Here is a 19,360-nt window from a genome sequence, read left to right as displayed (position 1 = left end):
TACTTTTAATATTTAATTTAAATAAAATGTAACTAAATCACTCCTTATTATGCAGTTGTTTTTATGGATATAGCGCGGCACCCGCAATTAGCGTCATTTAATTGCATTCGCGTGTTACTACTGGGCACTCGGCACTCGATAACTACTCGATAATCGTGATGCTCTCATTTATATTGTGCACTTAAAAACCATCTAGGTACCTACTTATGTATGAGTTGTTGTTTGCCCTATTATCACAATACTACGCAGAGAAAAATCTTTAAATTTTTGTGATGGACTTCTAAATCATCCCATTCTAAGCTTGCTTGGAAGAGATTGCTTTCAGCGATAAGGCCGCCTATTGTTTTATCAATAAAAAGAATGTGTATCTTTTCCTATTTACCTATGTTGAACTCGGAATAGAACTGCAGACTTACCATAATTATCCTTAATAATTTAAAGAAATACTAAAAATATAATCGAATATCTACCTCTATAAATCGAAAACCTATTGGACGGGAAGAGAAACGTTTTGAATCAGCAAACGAAATTCTCTCAAATTAGCAATCAAAATCACTACAACTTCCAAACAGAATTCAAAAACTAGGTATTGTAAGTATTGTATAATACCTAAATACAAAACATTCTCCTTTTCGAGAACGTTACATAACCTTCAGACAGGTTCACGTTGCTTGAAATTCGTTATTTATACATTTTCAGTGTTCACATTAAAAGTGTTTTTATAGAGTGAGTAAGTATTTGTATTTTATTAAAACCAATGTAAGTTATATAAACTATAGTAAAATTTTACTTGACCAACATAGATTTCATGGAGAATTAAGCTGTCGTAAAATAAAAATTGTTTTGAACCCCATGATACATACCTAATACATATTTCAATGTAGATAAACATATTTAATGTATTTTCTATTTATTTAATATAAATTATGATGACTGAATAGGTTAAATTAATAGTTGTCGGTCGTAAATATAACAAAACATATCACGACTTCAATAATATTATTATAAAATCAGCATTCGAGAGGAAAATGGTTAATATTTGAGGCGCTATCATGCGCCTGCGTCACGGCGCCGCCGCGGACTGCGGATAAATAAATAAAATACCACAGTGTGTAACACAGAAACAACCGACTGAATTAATGTGAATCTTTTTATCGTAAGGGCGTAGGCACACAATGTTGGACCGCAGCAGTGTATAAGCCGCTTCAAGACATTTCAAACTAAAATGCTTTTTTCATAACAATTATTTTTTTATGAACTTCAATATTATACGAACTTTTTTGCGTTCAGAAAAGGCCTCTTACATCATATCACACACAATGCCAAGGCGAGGCACAGTGGGCCGCATTTTTATGAAAAACTTAGAAGCGATTTTTGCGATGCGGCCCGACCCGACACGCCGCGGCCGACATAATGTGCACGAACCTTTAACCTACGTCAGAACAGGCGCGTTTCATCTCTGACTGAAAATAGGGGTGTTACCTAGTGTGATCATTTTCACGAGTTCATGTCTGTGTGTCATGTGTTAGATATAACTTTAACGTGTTACAGGTAGGAAATTGTGACCGACGACGTGTGTAATTAGATCAAAATCGCTATTAGCGTGATTTATTGTATGAAATTCTCATATATTTCAATAGCATTTGCAAAGATATTATTTGAATCCAAAGCTACATGTCGGAGGGTAGGCTGAATACACTGCATGGTGTAAGTACACCGTTGATACGGTGTATGTTTATTATTCATTGGGTGATAGGTATTTTTGCCAAATTGCCAACTGGACTATAGTTCCATTGCCTGAAATTAATTTCTAATCGTATTCAGGCCGATACATAGTTAATAGTTATTGCTATATCATGCACTTGTATTTGCACTGAAATTTCAAAGTTTCAGGATTAGGGTCCAATCCCCGAACTCTTTCTACATTTCCTACATAGCAGGTATTTAATCTTAGTAAAAAAATGGCGCTTCTTGGGAGAGGTGCAAGTCCAGCAGTGGACGATTAAGGGCTGATGATGATGGAAAATCTGTATGTAAAAGCAGTCCTTTGACATTGTTGATATATACCGATGCCGATGCCGGTACAACGAAGTGCCAACGAGTTCACTGATAAAACCACCCTGTATAATAATATAGTTACAGCTGTCAAGAGGCTATCTAATGATGATAAGTATCTATAACAGTTGCACGATAAACTGGACTGGATATGCGATTACTGAACTTATTTTTGGTTAAAATTACGTCAACCATCGCCTGACACTCGTTGTTGTTAAACTGATACGATATCCGACGAATAAGCTAATATTGTTCTTTATGAATGGATAGTGGGAGTCATAGACCTATTGTTATATGATGTATTGAAGATTGTACGTATAAAAGAAAACGTCATATTTGTTTATGCCATATAGGTACTCAGCAGTTGCACAAACGAGTAGCATTATAGGGCCATAAACAGTTAGGTAGGTATACAATTGAAAACTTGAGTCTACTAAAATTTTTAAGGAGCAATAAAAAATCAAAAGTGTTTATTTATAGTGCAATAAATAATTATAATTTATAAATGAAAAGGTTAAAATATATTTTTGGAAACGCCTTTACGCAGCGCGGGTATCGCTACGAATAATGTTCGTATGGGTATCAGCAATATCAAAAAGTAGGTTCAAATTAATTATTTACAAACATTATATTGCTGTCAGTAATTATGTCCTTAACAAATTCAGTGTAACTTGTAAGGAAATAAATATTTTATTTTTCAATTCGTGTGGGTTAACTTTCATTACTTTGGTAGTGTTGGTACACAACACTTCCACGAATCAGCTACAAGAGACAACGACGAATTGCCGCACGTTTTCGTACCACTTAACATTCGACATTAAACGCTACTTGTGAGGCAGCAAATTTCGTAAGTTGCTTAAAGCATTCAGCTTATTCCGTGCTAAATACATGGACAGTGACATCTGCTAAATATAGTTGCATTTGCAAGTCGGCGCGTGAGTGCGGGCGACGTGCGTGCGCGCATCCCGGGAGCGAAAGTGGAGCGGCGGCGGCGGACATTCTCTTTGTTCCACCACGTCCACGTCACCGACCAGTCACCGACATTGTTCTTCCAGAAGTAGCTTTTAATGGTTTTAATCATGGAGTTGTGCTGTTTCTATTTTTAATCGAATTTAAGGGGAGGTTCTAAATTTGGTTTTGATTTTCAGTGACCGCATTGGTTTGGGATGGGTGGAAAATTCAAGGTTTTTGCCCAGCAGTGGGAGAATATTTTAAGAGTACAAACAAAACAGGCGCCTCAATCATGGTATTGGATTACGTCTAAATGTAAAGTTGTAGTTAAAATGTAAAGCTGGATTTACATTAATCTCTGACGTCAGACGAGTGCTGTGACTGCGAGCAGGAAGTTCTCATTAGTTGGAGGACGAATTGTAATTAACTGATTAACATTATTTTGAGTAGTTAGTACGTATTCGGCCACAGAACACTTCCACTCCGACCTACACTTGCAGCCATCCTTGACAATGAGCTGTGTTAACATTTCAACCTGCTTTTTCAATAAAGCTTACCAGTCGGCCTTGTGGCAACGCAACATCAGCAAAACAACTGCTTTGCTGGCCATTAAAAATTCTTGTTATTGAATTACTTCAGTGAGAAATTTCTTTTATATCTTAATCATGGCGACGAATGACTGAAGAGGCTCTAACATTGCATCACTTTGTTATCATTATCACAACTAAATATAGAATAGGCGTATTAGGTATAATTTAACTGTCAAGACGCACATATTTCCCATTGGTTGACAAAGGCAGAGCTGACGGCTTATTGGAGCAGAATGTACGGAAGTGTCAGGGGCTGCGCAGGCGCAGGCGGCGCGGCAGGAAGCAGCCTGTATGCGGAACTGTGGCGCTCACGACCTGACCGACTTTGAGATGCCCCTTCACCCAGGGCTCAGCACCTCACTGCTCGAGATACGACGGAGGAATCGCACATAGCTATTATACGTGGCACTTGGGTTCAGCCGCAAATTGAGCTGCTAATATTCGTATCAAACCTATAATATAGGTAAAAACATGTTTATGAATGAGAAAGTTTCAGTGCCTCCCGGAGCTGACTTCTAGGGTTTTGTTTATGCATGTTTGATGGAAAACAAAAGAACACGAACGCGGCGGGCATCCGCTTCGGGCATCCGCTAGAGCGAGTTTATATTAGGTACTTTATATTGAACTAATACTGGCGAGTATTTATGATTTTGTTACAATGAACAATGAGTAAGTAACTAAGTAGTAGCACAGAATAGTAACGGGAACTATATTTCTTGCCAGCAAAGTTTATTTTTGTCATCAACTTGTATCAGCAAATTAATAGATCAACCGCAACAATATATTTTTGTCCTCAAATAAATAAAAAGTGTCCTCTGGTATGAATCAGCAAATAATATCAATACAAAAATCTAAAATAATAGATGGATTGCCAAAAAATTTGAGTTCATTACATAAATAAAAACTTTGTATGCAGAATATTATTTTTGCTCCTCAAATAATAACTGCGCCCGCAGAATAGTAGATTTGCCAGCAAATATATTGACTCTAGGTCGCATGTTGCGATTTCTTTTTAATTCATATTTTATCAGCATTGCAGTAGTTACATTATGATTGGTCCAGTTATTAAAACATTATAATTCGTTAGCAATTTAATACATGAGTTTACAAATTAGCGGAGACGGTGCTATGGAGAGAGCTATGCTTGGAGTTTCTCTGATGGATCGTATCAGAAATGAGATTATCCGTCAGAGGACCAAGGTTACCGACATACTTAGCTGTCAAAATATGCAAGCTGAAGAGGCAGTGGGCTGGTCATATCTGCCGAAGAACCGATAACCGTTGGGGTAGACGAGTTCTCGAGTCGAGACCACGAACAGGCAAACGGAGCGTGGGACGCCCTCCTGCCCGCTGGACTGACGATCTTAGGCGGATAGCCGATAGTGGTTGGATGAGGAAGGCAGAGGACCGAATGTTGTGGCACTCCTTGGGAGCGGATCTATCTCCACCAGTGGATGATTATTGGCTGATGATGATGATGATGAAAAGAGGAAGTTTAAGTTTTAATTACAATAAGATTGCTTTTGATTAGAAGAAGATTAAGGTTTAAGTTATAATTAGAAGAAGGTTGTTTATGTTGTTTTTAATTAAGAATATTGATGATTTAAACTTAATTTTTTGTTTCATTTAAATATTAAACATAACATCGAGTTATGTGGACATACCTATTAAAATATATACACAAATGTTAACTTGCCACTTGATCATAAATCCCGGCAATTTTAAGTGATTAATTGTTGAATTGATTTAAAATTGTTTGGGGGCAAAAATTTGCTGGCAAATCTACTATTTTGCCTTCAAACCTATTATTTAGCAAATTCAAAACGGATTTAATTGGCGATCGTTTAAATGACACCCAATAGTAACTAGTAGTAGGGGGCTTACCCTAAACGCGAAAATAGAAATAACGTTCAACGTTTGATAGATTTCGTACTTTGCTGAGACTTAAGATTACAGTTTGGAGTAGGAGACAGTTAATAATACAAGTAATCATCTTGCACAGTCTTCATTATACTTATTATAACATAACGGGCAGCACCAGTTAGAGACGAAACTAATTATCTTCGTAATTACTTGAAGACGACCGACGGTTTGAGTAAAATGGTTTGTACATTAAATAAATGACACAGGTGATTTACCGAAAATAGAAATATCTTCAGTTTATCTGTGAGCACGTGAACCGACTCTTATAATAAGCTGGTAAATGGTCTGGGCTCTAGAGACAATAGCATGAAAAAAAAGACAAAATATGGTAGGTCAGGTCGTAGAAGTACGGATGTTCCTTGGTCAGGTCTATCATAATTAGCAGATTAGATAAGAAGTACGAGCCTTTAGATGTTTTTTTAAGATAATTTTCCGTAGTCTAAAAGTAAAGTTTTCAGCGCACCTGAAATGGCCAAACATAGCCACTAATGATAATATGTTTGTTGAACGACCAACATCCAGCAGAAAATATAATTTGCACGTTTTTATCTCCCGTCTTTGGCACACAACGGAACGATATTATGGTTTATCTATTTTTTTATGCAAATTTCCGGTGTGCGATATCGATATTGTATAGCAGAGGATGCTCTGACGCATGCGATAAGGTCAAACGACGAACACACTAACCCTGTCCGGTTCACTATGCTAAACAGCCATTTGCACTAACGACTCCATAAAACTACACACATTTATTTAATAATTCCAGCAAAACAAAATATCAACAGTAGAAAATATAGTTTTGGTACGAACCACAGAATTGGCTGAAGAGATAAATCACAAAAGTACCAGTGGGAAACAATTAGGGTTTCGTTTTTCCCGACCTTTTTCTGTTCCCGGGAAACGGGAATTTTTTTCAAGATTTCCCGGGAATTCCCGGGAAACGGGAATTTATTTTAAATGCTAGTTTTTGCTACTTTCGGGTATTAAAACACTAACAATTAAATCAAATATACTTTTATAACTCGTACTTTTATTACTCGTATAGGTAGAAAAAAGCAACAGTCAGATAAATTAAAAACCAAAATTATAATGATTTATTTTACATGCAAAATCATTTGTTTTTCTTAATTGTAAATTAAACCAAAGGTATTATGATTAACAGTTTGAATATAATATTATTCAAAATTAATTACACTTGAAGCAATGTTTTAGAAAAATTAATTCATTCAGCGATTTATCGCTCAACCTACTTCTTATTTAAGTTTTTTCTCTGTGTTAGTAATTTTATAAAAATAAAAACGCGGACACAAAACCAGGACATAAAAAATATATAATTATAAACAAACAAAAACCCGACTGCACGCTAAAAAGGTTAAAACAAGTCCCAATGTTAATGGAAAGTATCGTGGGCGGGGACCACCAGAGGTTTCACCATTTAGCTAAATGTTACTTAGAAAACGGCCTTGTGTGGCGGTCAAGTTGGTCCCCGCCTGCGATACTTTCCATTAACATTAGGACTTGTTTTCATCTTTTTAGCATGCAGTCGGGTTTTTTGTTTATTTATAATTATATTTTTTTATTTGTAACTTTTTAGTTGTTTTTATTTTATGAAATTTTACGTCAGTAAGTCAGTAGTCAGGTTTTAGTTCATGAACATTTTTATTTCAATAATTTTGGTGTTGTTATTTAAATACCTACAATATGCATATTTTTGTAATGTGCAAATCAAGCCCTTTCATTTGATACCCCACACGGCATAGTTGGAAAAATATTATTTTTTAGATCATAACGTTATGTCCTCTAGAGGGCGCTATGTACATTTTAATGTAACGTCACATAGCCTATAACCATTGCGCCATCAATACGCTTCTAACGATACCTCATAAATCAAAATCTATCAAGCCGTTTAGGCTACAGGAGGGAACAAAGAAATAGACAAACATACATACATACATACAATCGAAAAACATTACCCTCCTCCTTTGGCAGTCGGGTAAAAAATATGACAGGCGTCACACTACCGTTAGCTTTTACATACTCTTTGGTCACATATATGTAAAAGCCGATATTTTTTTTGGTTTTAGGTAAGAGAAACAAATAAATAAAGATGAAAATATAGCATAAAATCGATGAAAAATAATACCCGGGAATTCCCGGGAATGATATTTTTTTCCCGGTTTCGGGAATGACATATTTCCCGGGAATTCCCGGGAACACGGGAACGAAACCCTAGAAACAATATTACTCATAATATTCATAAGTAATTAATGTTGATGAAACTTCCAAATATCGCGGTATTAGGTACCACAATAATGAATTTAGTATTGCCAATAGCAGGTAAACAGTTTTTCTACCACCACGGGGGAATTCCTTCCTCACATTTTGATCTCAAAGTCTGCGCAGACTCGGAGTAGTAGTTATCAAAGTATAACTTGGGTTTTTATACCTATAATTTATTTTGAGTAATAATCTAATAATACACTAATTAAGTAATCAACTAATCAGTAACATAACATAAATTATATGTTTTAAAGTTTTAATGTCTTGCTTTGACTGAATCTCTGATTTTTTATGGTTTAAAATTGGCTTAAGTAATTAAATTAATCCAATTTGTAAATTTACAATGCGAATGGGCCTATAATCTTTATTTCTCAGCCTAAGCAAAGCAACCACTAGCCAATATCATGTTTATATGAACTCTCTAGTACCTAATAAAACCGATATGGGCTGCTCCAATCAAAAATATAGTGCGTTATGTACTTGCAACCAGTTCTGCTACATAGCTACACAATCACCTAAGTGCCGCGTGCACCCACCGTGGCGAAACCTTGACTACTCGAGCGTGGTCAGTACGAGATAATAAGTTTTATTACATTTACATGCCGTTATGTACAATTGTACCTAGGGACGTGCTGAAAAAATATACAGTATTTTATCTTATTTATAAGTGATAGTTGACTTATCACTTATAAATAAGATAAAATACTGTATATTTCTTCTTATACATTTCTCTTATATATTTCTTCTTATACTTCTTCTATCGTGCAGGTGACAAAAACTAGAGGGACCGTAGTCACCGTAGTGAAAGAGAGATGGCTAAATATTTACTAGTGTTGAATTGTTAATAAGTGATAACTGTGATAAGAGTCCTTGGCAAAGTAATAAACGCGGATTTACACAATTCCGAATTGAACATGTAACATTTACGTATTAAAGGTGCGTAAACCCCTTTTATTTTGTCCAGTTTTATGTTATTATATAGAAAACTGTTTAGTATTTATTGTGGTATGGAAATAAAGGAATGCTTTACCGTCCCGATAGTTTCCTCGTTCTATCTTTATTTTAGTTAAACTGTGAGATCCCACGCATCTCACAAAACTTCTTTAAAAAACAGATTCCAAATTTTAAATGTCAACCGTTAGTTAAGCCAGGTTAAGCCAAGTTTTAATTCTATTGTTTATAAAAGAAATATCAAAACAAATGACTGTTTACGGTTTTTTTATTGCTTCTGATAATGATAAGGAACATGTAAATGTATTGATCCAGCAAATATCGCATGCACATACATACATACATGTACTTACTTACATAATATGTAGGTGCATAATTAATAATAATATATACCTACTAGGTAATCGGACTAATCAGTAATCACTTAGCGAGATAAAGGAGTTGCATAAACATAATTTATATGCATAATATTATAGTATACCTGCATAAGATGGCTCTTCTCTGCACACAGAAACAAGAGGATTCGCTAACTTTGTCAATATTATTTCTCTGGACACATTTTTGTTCTCGTTATCGCAGTTGTCATTGAAATTAATCTATTTCAAACAAGGACTAACGCTGTTTTACGATTTTCCGTTCGCGAATTATTCGACTACAGTACCTACCTACCATAGAAACTCCTTTATTCCCAGTATGCTTCCGTGTTGGTGTATCGTACTTAGGTAGATAAGGATGTTTAGTTTAATTGTAAACGTGTTTTCGCTGCCAACTGTACGCAACTACCGAGGTTCCTCATATCTCATATCGCATTGGTCAATTCTAGCGGCTTTCTAGATTTCCTCATTCAATGTTGATACAAGAGAGAACGGCTCGGCTTCCGTAAGTTATTTCACACAGTTTGCAAATGCTAAGTACTCTGCTTGCTTTAAAATGCCATTCCGGAATGATTCTCAACAGTAACATTAACAATTAACGCATAAAATAATGAAGTGGAGAGACGTAACACTCTTATGAAACTTAAGCTCTTAATTTATTTAATCATCATTAAGGATGACCGGCACGACATCGCAGTACAACCTATGTACCTACTTATTCGCCGATACCTTAAATAAAGAGTGAAGCCGACGCCATTGGGGGGTCGTCTTTACGACTGGCTTTCCTTTCCGAGACCATTGACGTCACGGCGGACTACTTTGCACACTTATTTATATACTCATTTACTTAAATAATCACCTGGACCATTAACTGGCAAGCTTAGAAGCCAGAAGGACCATCATCGATTGATACACACTCCACTTCAAACACAATCTTGTCATGGTTTGCATTCAGAACTTGTTGGATCTAAAGCTAAACTCGAGTAGTTCTGTGTGTAACTTTAGTAGCGCAGATTCAATTACATTTAACTTTGCAAAATTGATAAAATTATTGCAAAATTAAATAATTTATTCATATATTAAAGCAAAATCATGGCCTATTCAGCAAAATAATTACGTGATGCACCGTATTCCAGGGCAAAAAGTGTATTATCTAATTAATTAGCTACACTGAAGAGCGCTAAAACATTAGCGCGAGGCGTCTAATTAACCTCCCGTCGGCTAAGTGATGACAGTCATACCGGTGACATAAGGAGTGCTTACTTTGTCTTTGGTGAGGTCCAGCAGCTTCTGGTACTGCTTGAGGGCGCGCTCGTACAGCCGCGCGGGCAGCGGCGGCGCGCGCTCCGCGTCCCGCATCACTCACTGCACTCACTGGGGGCACGCGGGGCACTGGGGGCACGGGCGCGGCGCGTGGCGCGTCCGCCGTCGACGTGGTCTGCACGCAACACTGACGCACCGCCGAGCGAGCCGCGCGCGCATGCGCCGTTGCAAAAAAGAAACTAACGCGCGACGGCCAAGAGCGACTTTCCCTCCGCGCGGCACCCGGCCACTGACCTGCCCCGCTTTTACCCTGCCCACTGAGCTTTAAATAAGCACGGATCAGGCGGCTCTATCCCTAACCTAGCGCACCAGACGACCTGGCGAGCGTGCCGGCCGCGCGCACACTACGAGCTACGAGCGGGCAAGGTGCGGGAGACGAGCTTATTTTTGGAACCGGCTCAACGCGCTTCTCATTCACTAGTGTTATAATTGCTCCAATTGGATTAATCGGTGTTGTTGACTTACGAGGTTCTTCCTATCCCTTCTTTGCAGCCAATCGATCAGTACTTAAGTTGAATCAAAACAATAATAAAAATAAGATATAGGCTCGTCCAGCTCGTTTACATTTCCGAACCCGGTGAGAGCCGGTTTGAATCAAAACAAAATGCAAATAAAAGTAAAAATATGTGTGTGTGGATGTTTTATGTCTAAAAATCCTGTCCTGGCGCCACTTTTAATGACAAACTCCTCCATAATCGTTTATTTTCTTCGAACCGAAACACCGTGATGTCGTCCGTATGTTAATTTTTACCCACGTTATCCTTCACACACAAGTAATAAGGAGTCCTTCGCATAGTATTGATTAAATTAAGATAATAATTCGCATTAGTGTGCCAAAACACTGTCTTTATCGTTACAAAAATGGGTAAAAGATTAAAATCTGCAGAGTTGTTAGCTGACATATCAATAAAACGGCTTAGTGTGCGCCGTACCTATTGACGTCACGACGAATCCAGTTTTTATTCAGTTTTGTATAGAAGAAGCTCGTCCTTGTCGCGGCCAGCGTCGCAGTCACGACTCCCGCGCGACTCACGACTCCACACGCACTACTTAGCTTTACTATGTACTATGTAGATACTGCAGGTATTCTACCTCATATTGAGTCTATCTAGGTAGTAAGTATAAGTACCGTGCTAGGCCTTCACGTGGCTTACATTCTCGTTTCAAACAGGAATTGGATTGTTTGTAGGTCTCACATACGGAGAACGGAACAACTGATGCTGTGTCTATGAGATGTTAGCGTCCGTCATCATCAGGGCGGAATTAGTATTCTGTGTTATTGTAGGTTCATAGGTAAGTAGCTTACCTCGTATATGCACCTGCATGTTAACAATAGGTACAATACATAATTTATTTAGGATAACATGATTTATAACTTTAATTTCTACCTGTATGGTAGGTTTATGGTGAACTTTGAATCACTGGGCTTGCCTACGTGACTTAATATACATTTTAAAAATTAATTACTGACATAATATACAACCAGTTATCGCAACATAACGGAAAATTAAACGTAAACAAACAAACACTACTCGCTCATTATCGGATAATTCGATGTCATAGGCGAATTCCCGAGCAGCTGGTTCAAATGTATCAAAAAGTCGGAAGCTGTAATATGCTGTTATTACCAAAGTTACACTCGTTATACCCATAGGATATTATCTAAGTATCAAAATTTATAAAGATATAGAATGGCGTCAAAAATTCACCTGCTTCACGAAAAGCAGGTACGGACGTGTAATATGGTGATATGATAACTGATCAAGGGTGAAAGTTCTATCAATATAATTATATTCAATCTTAAATATTTAGCAGGAATGACTCACCTCGTTGCTAATTGTAAACATAACCTCCCTCTTCTTGCACACGTGGGTAATCAACTAATCACGGACAGTCTCACAGCACGGAGCACTAACTGTAGCTAGACACGTCCACAACTTAAATGTATAAATGCAGCACTCTACAAGGGGTGAGCTTTCAATGAAACAGCTTTTAAGTTATCCCAAATCTTGAGCGTAAAGCTCTTCCCCAGCCCCTTCCGTTCCTGGAACGAAACCGAGTGTTGAAAAAAAACCGTTATTCTTATTTTAGACGGGTTCCGTAGGTAGAGGGAGGGCAGGATGCGGGCAGAGCGGGATAGAGGTAATCTGCCGGGACGCGCACACGCAGCTACGATTCACAACACTATTGCTATTGCTATCCGATCGTTAAAAAGCCGCAAGCTTTATGGCTCTTCCAAAAGTATTTTTATATCGATAGAAACAGAACACATGAGTTCGCAACAGAATTCTGCAGATCGACTGAAAGATCTAGAATTTTATCGAATTGAAAGTGGATTTTAATACCGTCTGTTACATAATAAGATGCAGTCGTTCTTCTCTGTTTGATCAAACAAAACTTTCACTGTCTAATGGATATAAATTTGTTTTAATAACAAATGGAATGTTTGATCAATAGACAGAGAGATAGACCATTGTTATGGTGCGCAGAGATATGTTTGGGTTACAAATGGGTGTTTCTTTAAGACCGCAGATAAACCAACTTGCAGTTTTATATGATCATTCAAGTGTCAGACATTACGTAAGTACTTAATTATATTTGTTTTAACTATTCGACAGAATAAAATATGTAAAAATCAGCGAAGATAACCTTGAGGCTGGTGACTATTTAATTCCCAACAAAGTACAAAGTCAGCCGTAGGTCAAGGTGAGCCACACAGAGGCGGGGCTAATCTAAAGTGTTACATCAATGGGTCATTAGAAAGTGACAGACGGACTCAGCGACACTTCTTCACCTATGGACATATCTTAATCTTACGACGACCGCGGCGCGACAATTTTAATATCGATTTGGCGCCGAATATTTAAAGCATTCGACCGAGCTTAATTTCGCATTCTGCGAATTCCTCAGCTGGGTTTCTCGTATTGGGAACTTAGAACTTTCGTGTATCTAGAGTATTCTAGAGCTGATGCTCCAATGTTTTACTTATAGGCTATTTATTTTTCAAATGGTTATTTAGCCTCATCGTTATTGGAAAAATGAAACACTTTCAAAGCAACATCGAACTGATGTAAAACCATCACAAGTAGTTCTATTCAAAGATATTCCACGTGTACTCCTCACCCAAGTTGGATTACAGATTGCAGATTGTAGTCAATTGTTTTTGTACAAAACAAAGGCGCAGCAGATAGATGGAGCGAGGTTGTAAACATGGGTGCTGCTGTTTTCAATAAGTGTTTGTTCTGAGACTTCTGAGTCACGATTTTGGCATTCCGTGGCATTGACTCCTCAGGAACCGAGCGAGGGCACCCGTTGTTTCTCACGATGCTGTTATCATTTTGTAGATGACAAAACACGATTATGATATCGTAATATTGTAACAATGAATAAACGAAATCAATGCTACGTGGGCGCGAACGAATCGAATGTTCTAGAACATATACAACATCATGACTTTTGGGGACAGTAAATATATCGACATGTATTTAATAATAGACATAATATGCTGAAAAGGTAACATGGTAACCGGTTAAAAATATGATAGGTTCCCATAATATATCACAGCTGCATAAATAGAAAGAGTATATTACGTAAGTTTATTGTTTGTACATCCACCTGAGTAGGACTTGTATTTTATTTGGAGGTTCTCTCAATAAGGTTTAATTACGAAATCGTAATGACTTCCGGCACAACTTTCTTCCGGTGAGGTATTTACAAACAATGGCGTAGGCTGCAGAAACTAGGTTTACTTACCGGGCCAAATTGACTTTAATGGATTCTTTGCAAGTTTTCTACTAGAAAGTAAGAAGGATAGAGTCGAAGCAAAAGAGGTCAAATTAAACTCCAACCGCCCGAGTACGTAGCAGTTGCAGAGTTAATGATCTGGCTTTTTAGTTTTCATCCCTAACCTAGCCTTTGATGATGCTGTAGCAATACATCTCATGGTATTATATTCATTATACCTACTTATTTAATTAAAATACAAACCCATATTTTAATTAATTATTATAACTATCTCACGTAATCAACTTCAAATGCCAAAAAGGTCGTTAATACTTCTGTGTTATATATAAGTTTATAACTTGCAAGCGGGTCATCAAAACCACTCTTGGACTACATTATAAATAAAAATAATTTGTTTTGCAAGATTGCATCTATTTCGGTCTCACTTAGCGAACCGGCGCAGGCGCATGGCAGCGACCCTGTGCAGTGACGTCAATGACGATCCATCGAGATAACACCATCCACACTGCGCAGGCGCTTTGTCCTCTGTCGTAACTTTTAACACACAATCATAGAGCCTATTTTAAATTAACCGGTTATGCTTAGGGAGGGCTTACAGTGAACGGACGACTGCGGACATGAACTGAATAGTTTACTAACAAGCGATTAACGAGGCATGGGTCTAATTTAATTTTATGACTTCCCAGCGACTGTCTTCCTGGCATCGCCGGCTCATTAGAGACGTGACACAAAATACTCTTAAACGGGTCAGTGGGGTGAAATATGAGACTTTAGGTATAGGATAAAAATAACAGCGGGTTTAGTGACTAAACTATCCCCAATAGGCATGAATGGTTGTACAGTATAACGGCATTACACCTGCAGCATGCAGCCCCGTAGCCCGAGCGCCGAGCATCCGCATCCGCAACCGCAACTGTTGTTTGACCGACACAGCCTTCCGGGAGCTTCTACATTATTGAGCACAGAAGTGGCAGGCCAATTATTTACTTTTTTACCTATTGGAATAATTAATTAGCTATTTCTTCTAAACTCTAACACTAGCATAGTCTAAGCTTAATATTCTATAATCGTGATAAGAATAATTTAAGTAATCGCTTTGCAAAATATAAATTCTCATTGACAAAAAATGGGCAGTAGTATTTTTTTATGTCGGAGACACAAAAAAAATTATTAGAAAAATACATGACATGTATATGTTTATGATATGTATAAGTTTAGATAAAAGCGCATAATGTAAGAACTTGTTTGTTTATTCGCTAGTGACAGATACAGTTCGATTATGTGCATCCAAACAACACGAGACTAATGAACTAATGGTCGTCAGCAGATAAGAAACTAATACAAATAACCTATTTCTAAATGCATAGCTTAAAGTGCAAATGATAAACATTGGGCAAAATTATCGAGTCTATAAATTAAAAGTTCATGCTGATGTCTGGAGTCAATAGAATGAAGTCAAGGTACTAACTATAGCTATAGAAATAACATGGCAGAGGATGTGGTACTTTTAAAGTCATAATAAGTGAATGGCCTCGAAACTGCTAAAAAAACTTAGCACGTTTCACCGGCCGCTGGCCATGGCCCTTATATTTCATGAATTTTTGCCCATAGCCATATTGAGGTGGCAGTTAGGACCACCAACCACCAAGTCATGATTGACTTTGGGCCATAATAGTTATTAACTATAACGGTTCACAGTGTTCACACCCGCGGACCACTCAATCTAATTAATTAAATTAACCAATAAGACATTGACGGTAAGTAGTAATAAGACTTACGAAATTTTCACGTGCGTCATTGAAGTTTCGAAACTAGCACTATGTCTCTACCTATGTAGGTATAAGCTGTGGATTAGTCACGTTAAAATTATTCGATTGTAACAAAAAATTTAAAGAAAGGTTAAACGAAACGACCGCGATGAATTAAACTGTGTCATCGGATTCATCAGCCAATGAGAAGGCTCTAAACGTCCCTATTATTATGATTAGCTTTTCGCGTAAAAGCTTCGCGGTGCATAAAAATGTTTTCTCATGTAAAACGGATATTTTTTACGACTTTAGAATCTTTGTTGTAGATATATGTGGATATTGTGGGTACAACCCATCGTTTTTTAATAACAATTAAATTCGTTAAAAATCACAGAAAAACTATAATTTGTGTATCCACATTCCACACCGCCGACACGTGATACAGCCGTCACGCCCCATGATTTGCCTAGTTTTTGCACACACATGTTCTCAAATGTGTCCGTCACTCAATGGGTCAATCTGCTTATTAAATTGTCTCAGTCCTGCCTTTTTCCAGCCCACCAGTGGCCGTAGTGCTCATTACACCGCACAACCATGTGATGTGAACGAACTCGGATTCACTTTGTCACTTTTACAACTATAATTTAGGCTTTACTATTAATCACGCTATGAGCTGTCTCGTTGTGAAACATGTGCTCATCCTAACGTGTGTAATAACCTCGCTTCTACACTTTGGAGTCGCAAAAAAATAATCACCTTAAATGTAATATACGACTAAATTACAGTTTGTACTTAGATTTTTTCGTATGTTACAACTGCTTGCTTTTGAGGAATGGAGGCCAATAAAAAGCTACTCAAGTACTCCATGTACTTAGGTACCTACGAATTAATGCGAATGGTTCAGAACTCCGAGTTTGAAGGAAATCATTAATCGGCATGATATCAAATGGCGCTTATGAAATTTGATAGCAGCTAATTAGGTGTAAAAGTAAAGCGGTTTGAACTGGCTGCGGCGTGGCCCACCGATAGCCCCGCCCTGACCCGGCGGCTCCACAGAGCTAGGATTACAGGCTCACTGGCGCATGCGCATGACAGATAGACATAATAATAAGCTATTAAGGTGTCTACACACCAAACCCGACCGATGATTAGCGACTAGCGACGAAAAGAAAAAGTTAATGTTGGCTTGGACGACCGCCACTTGAAAAAGTCCTACACTTAGTAAAAGTGTGGTTTAGTATAAGTTTGGCTTGTCTTGAACATCTAATTGAATATTTACATGCAATTTATTATTTTTATTTAAATAAACAACGTGTAGCTTCACAATCCATATGTTACTCATCTAACATTGTTTAAGCAAGACTGAAAATAGTTCTCAATGTAAAATCGAAACTTTAAATAAACATGAATATCTCAAACAGATGTAAAATTTCACTACAATCGTGACCGGGCATTTTGGTATTCGCTTTGAAAGAGGTTATTTTCGTCCATAACCACAAATTAATATGGTCTAATTGGTGCTACGTGACTTTCGCATCCGACTGATCCACAAATAGATCCGGTCATTAGTAAGATATTAACAAATCATTCCGATTTTACAACATTTCATTCACAGGTACATCCTCATTCTATTTTAGAACACGAAAGCTTAAATGGCTAACTTCGTTAAACCCAATCGATTTATTGATGAATTCAAACCTCCAAAAAGATAGAGACAATCAATAGAATCAAGTCCTTGATAGAATCAGACCACAGACTAAAAACCCTTGAATAAAACAGATGGCATATGGGAATATGACTTTACCGAAGTAGCGAAACTCGGAACGGTAGTGTTGACGACATTGTCGTGATTGTCACTACGTTTCTATTCTACGGTGCTCTGAGGTGGCATCCACTAGTTTTATGAACGTTTCAGCGATGTCTTTAAAACGGGGGTATAGTTAAAAGATATCTAGGTACTGTGCTCTACTGCCGCACATGTTACAGAAGGACTCTAACCACGCAAATGCAGGAACAAAAACGGAGCGATGTGACGGTATCAAAGTAGTGCATAATAATATAAATAAACAGTTGTATTCAGGCGGTGGCTGCGTGAGTGTGACGCGCGAGGAGGCGCCGAGATAACCCCCGGCCGTTTCCACTGCCCCGAGGAGGAACAACGAAACTTGGGACATGACTTGGTAACTGTGATCACTACTAGTGACATATACATTTATGCCGTATTGCTGGGCATAGGTCTATGGGATTTCCTTTTTATGGGCTTCCTTAATGGATAGTTCAACAGCGTCGTGTCTTCAGTGTCGTCTTCTTGTTGCGAGCGGCGTGGTAAACTTGAAGTTGCTGAAAATCAGCAAATCGGATTTGTCTCTTTATTTTCATAAAGGAAAAAGCTAAAAACTGCATTTTTTCAAATCAGATGCTTGATAAACTTTAACCAAGCTTTTGGACGTCCGTGCGTTATTTCCACTTCTCCGTATAGAGTTGTTCTGCACTAGACGAGGACTCCCGCCCACTATCAGCGCAACTGGTTCACGCCGACGGATGGAACTTTACACTCATTGGGAAGACAAAATAGGCGATATAGTGCTGAAGTAAATAAAGTAACGAGTTGCGTCAATGGACATGCGAATGTTGTGATGTGATCATAATAAATATGAATGATGAGGCCGTCAGATTATGCTCCATCGCAAATAAGTAACGTTTTAGTAAATAATGTCATGAAAGTTTTCGAAAAAACATTTGTGAATTCGCCATGGCAGCAGCTTTTACTCGACCGATTTTATCTACTTTATTGTCATTATGTTTTTTTGCGAAATATTGGCTGCTAGGGCTCGATGCGGAAATCTGCGGAACTTTAAACGGGCGACTGTGGCGAGAGATATTAGAGTACCTATTCTGCCAACATCTTAGTTGTTTAAATAACTGTACCTTATAATTTTTTTAATAATAAAAAAAAATAAAACACGCGCTCACGCCTTGTACTAATGTACTCCCTTGCGGGGTAGGCAGAGGTGCATTGCTGCACCCACTTTTCGCCAGAGTGTTATGTTAGTCCCAATGTAATAGGGGGCGGGCCTATTGCCATTTTACGGGCACATCCAAGACCTGAGAATAATTTTATTTAATAATCAATGTAATATTATTGAGATTTTATGTATAGTTCGTTAATTATTAGTTTGTCTTTAATAGGTACCTATGCTTCGAAATACTGGACTAACTAACTTTGAAAAATGTTTTACATATTATTATTATAATGCTTCGTTATCCTTGAGTCCTATAGATTTTTTTATCCTGAATTTCCTATGGCTAAGTAGCGAAAAATACAAGAAATATGACATATTATGTATGCATATAGTTCAAGTTATGGATATTTTCCTGTTACCTCTTTCAGTTGGGTTTTTAGAAGTGGCGACGCGGCTGT

General features: G+C 37.6%; 1 protein-coding gene across 3 annotated transcripts in view; it reads right to left on the bottom strand.

The window, feature by feature from the left end:
• Window positions 1–19,360, bottom strand: part of LOC119693749 (inositol-trisphosphate 3-kinase homolog) — a 77,822-nt gene that overhangs the window by 12,129 nt on the left and 46,333 nt on the right. Inside the window, exon 1 of one of the 3 annotated variants that reach the window (XM_048623728.1) lies at window positions 12,274–12,480. The exons of 1 other annotated variant lie outside the window; for it this stretch is intronic. In XM_048623728.1, the coding sequence (XP_048479685.1) occupies window positions 12,274–12,294 (21 nt within the window). In that variant the 5' untranslated portion in view covers window positions 12,295–12,480. Of the gene's footprint in view, window positions 1–10,387; window positions 10,774–12,273; window positions 12,481–19,360 lie in introns of those variants that run through there. One more of the 3 variants, XM_038118162.2, reaches the window with a different exon arrangement.

Source organism: Plutella xylostella, chromosome 10, assembly GCF_932276165.1.
Source record: "Plutella xylostella chromosome 10, ilPluXylo3.1, whole genome shotgun sequence".
NCBI classification, from domain to species: Eukaryota; Metazoa; Arthropoda; class Insecta; order Lepidoptera; family Plutellidae; genus Plutella; species Plutella xylostella.
This window is presented reverse-complemented; position numbering and strand designations above follow the sequence as displayed.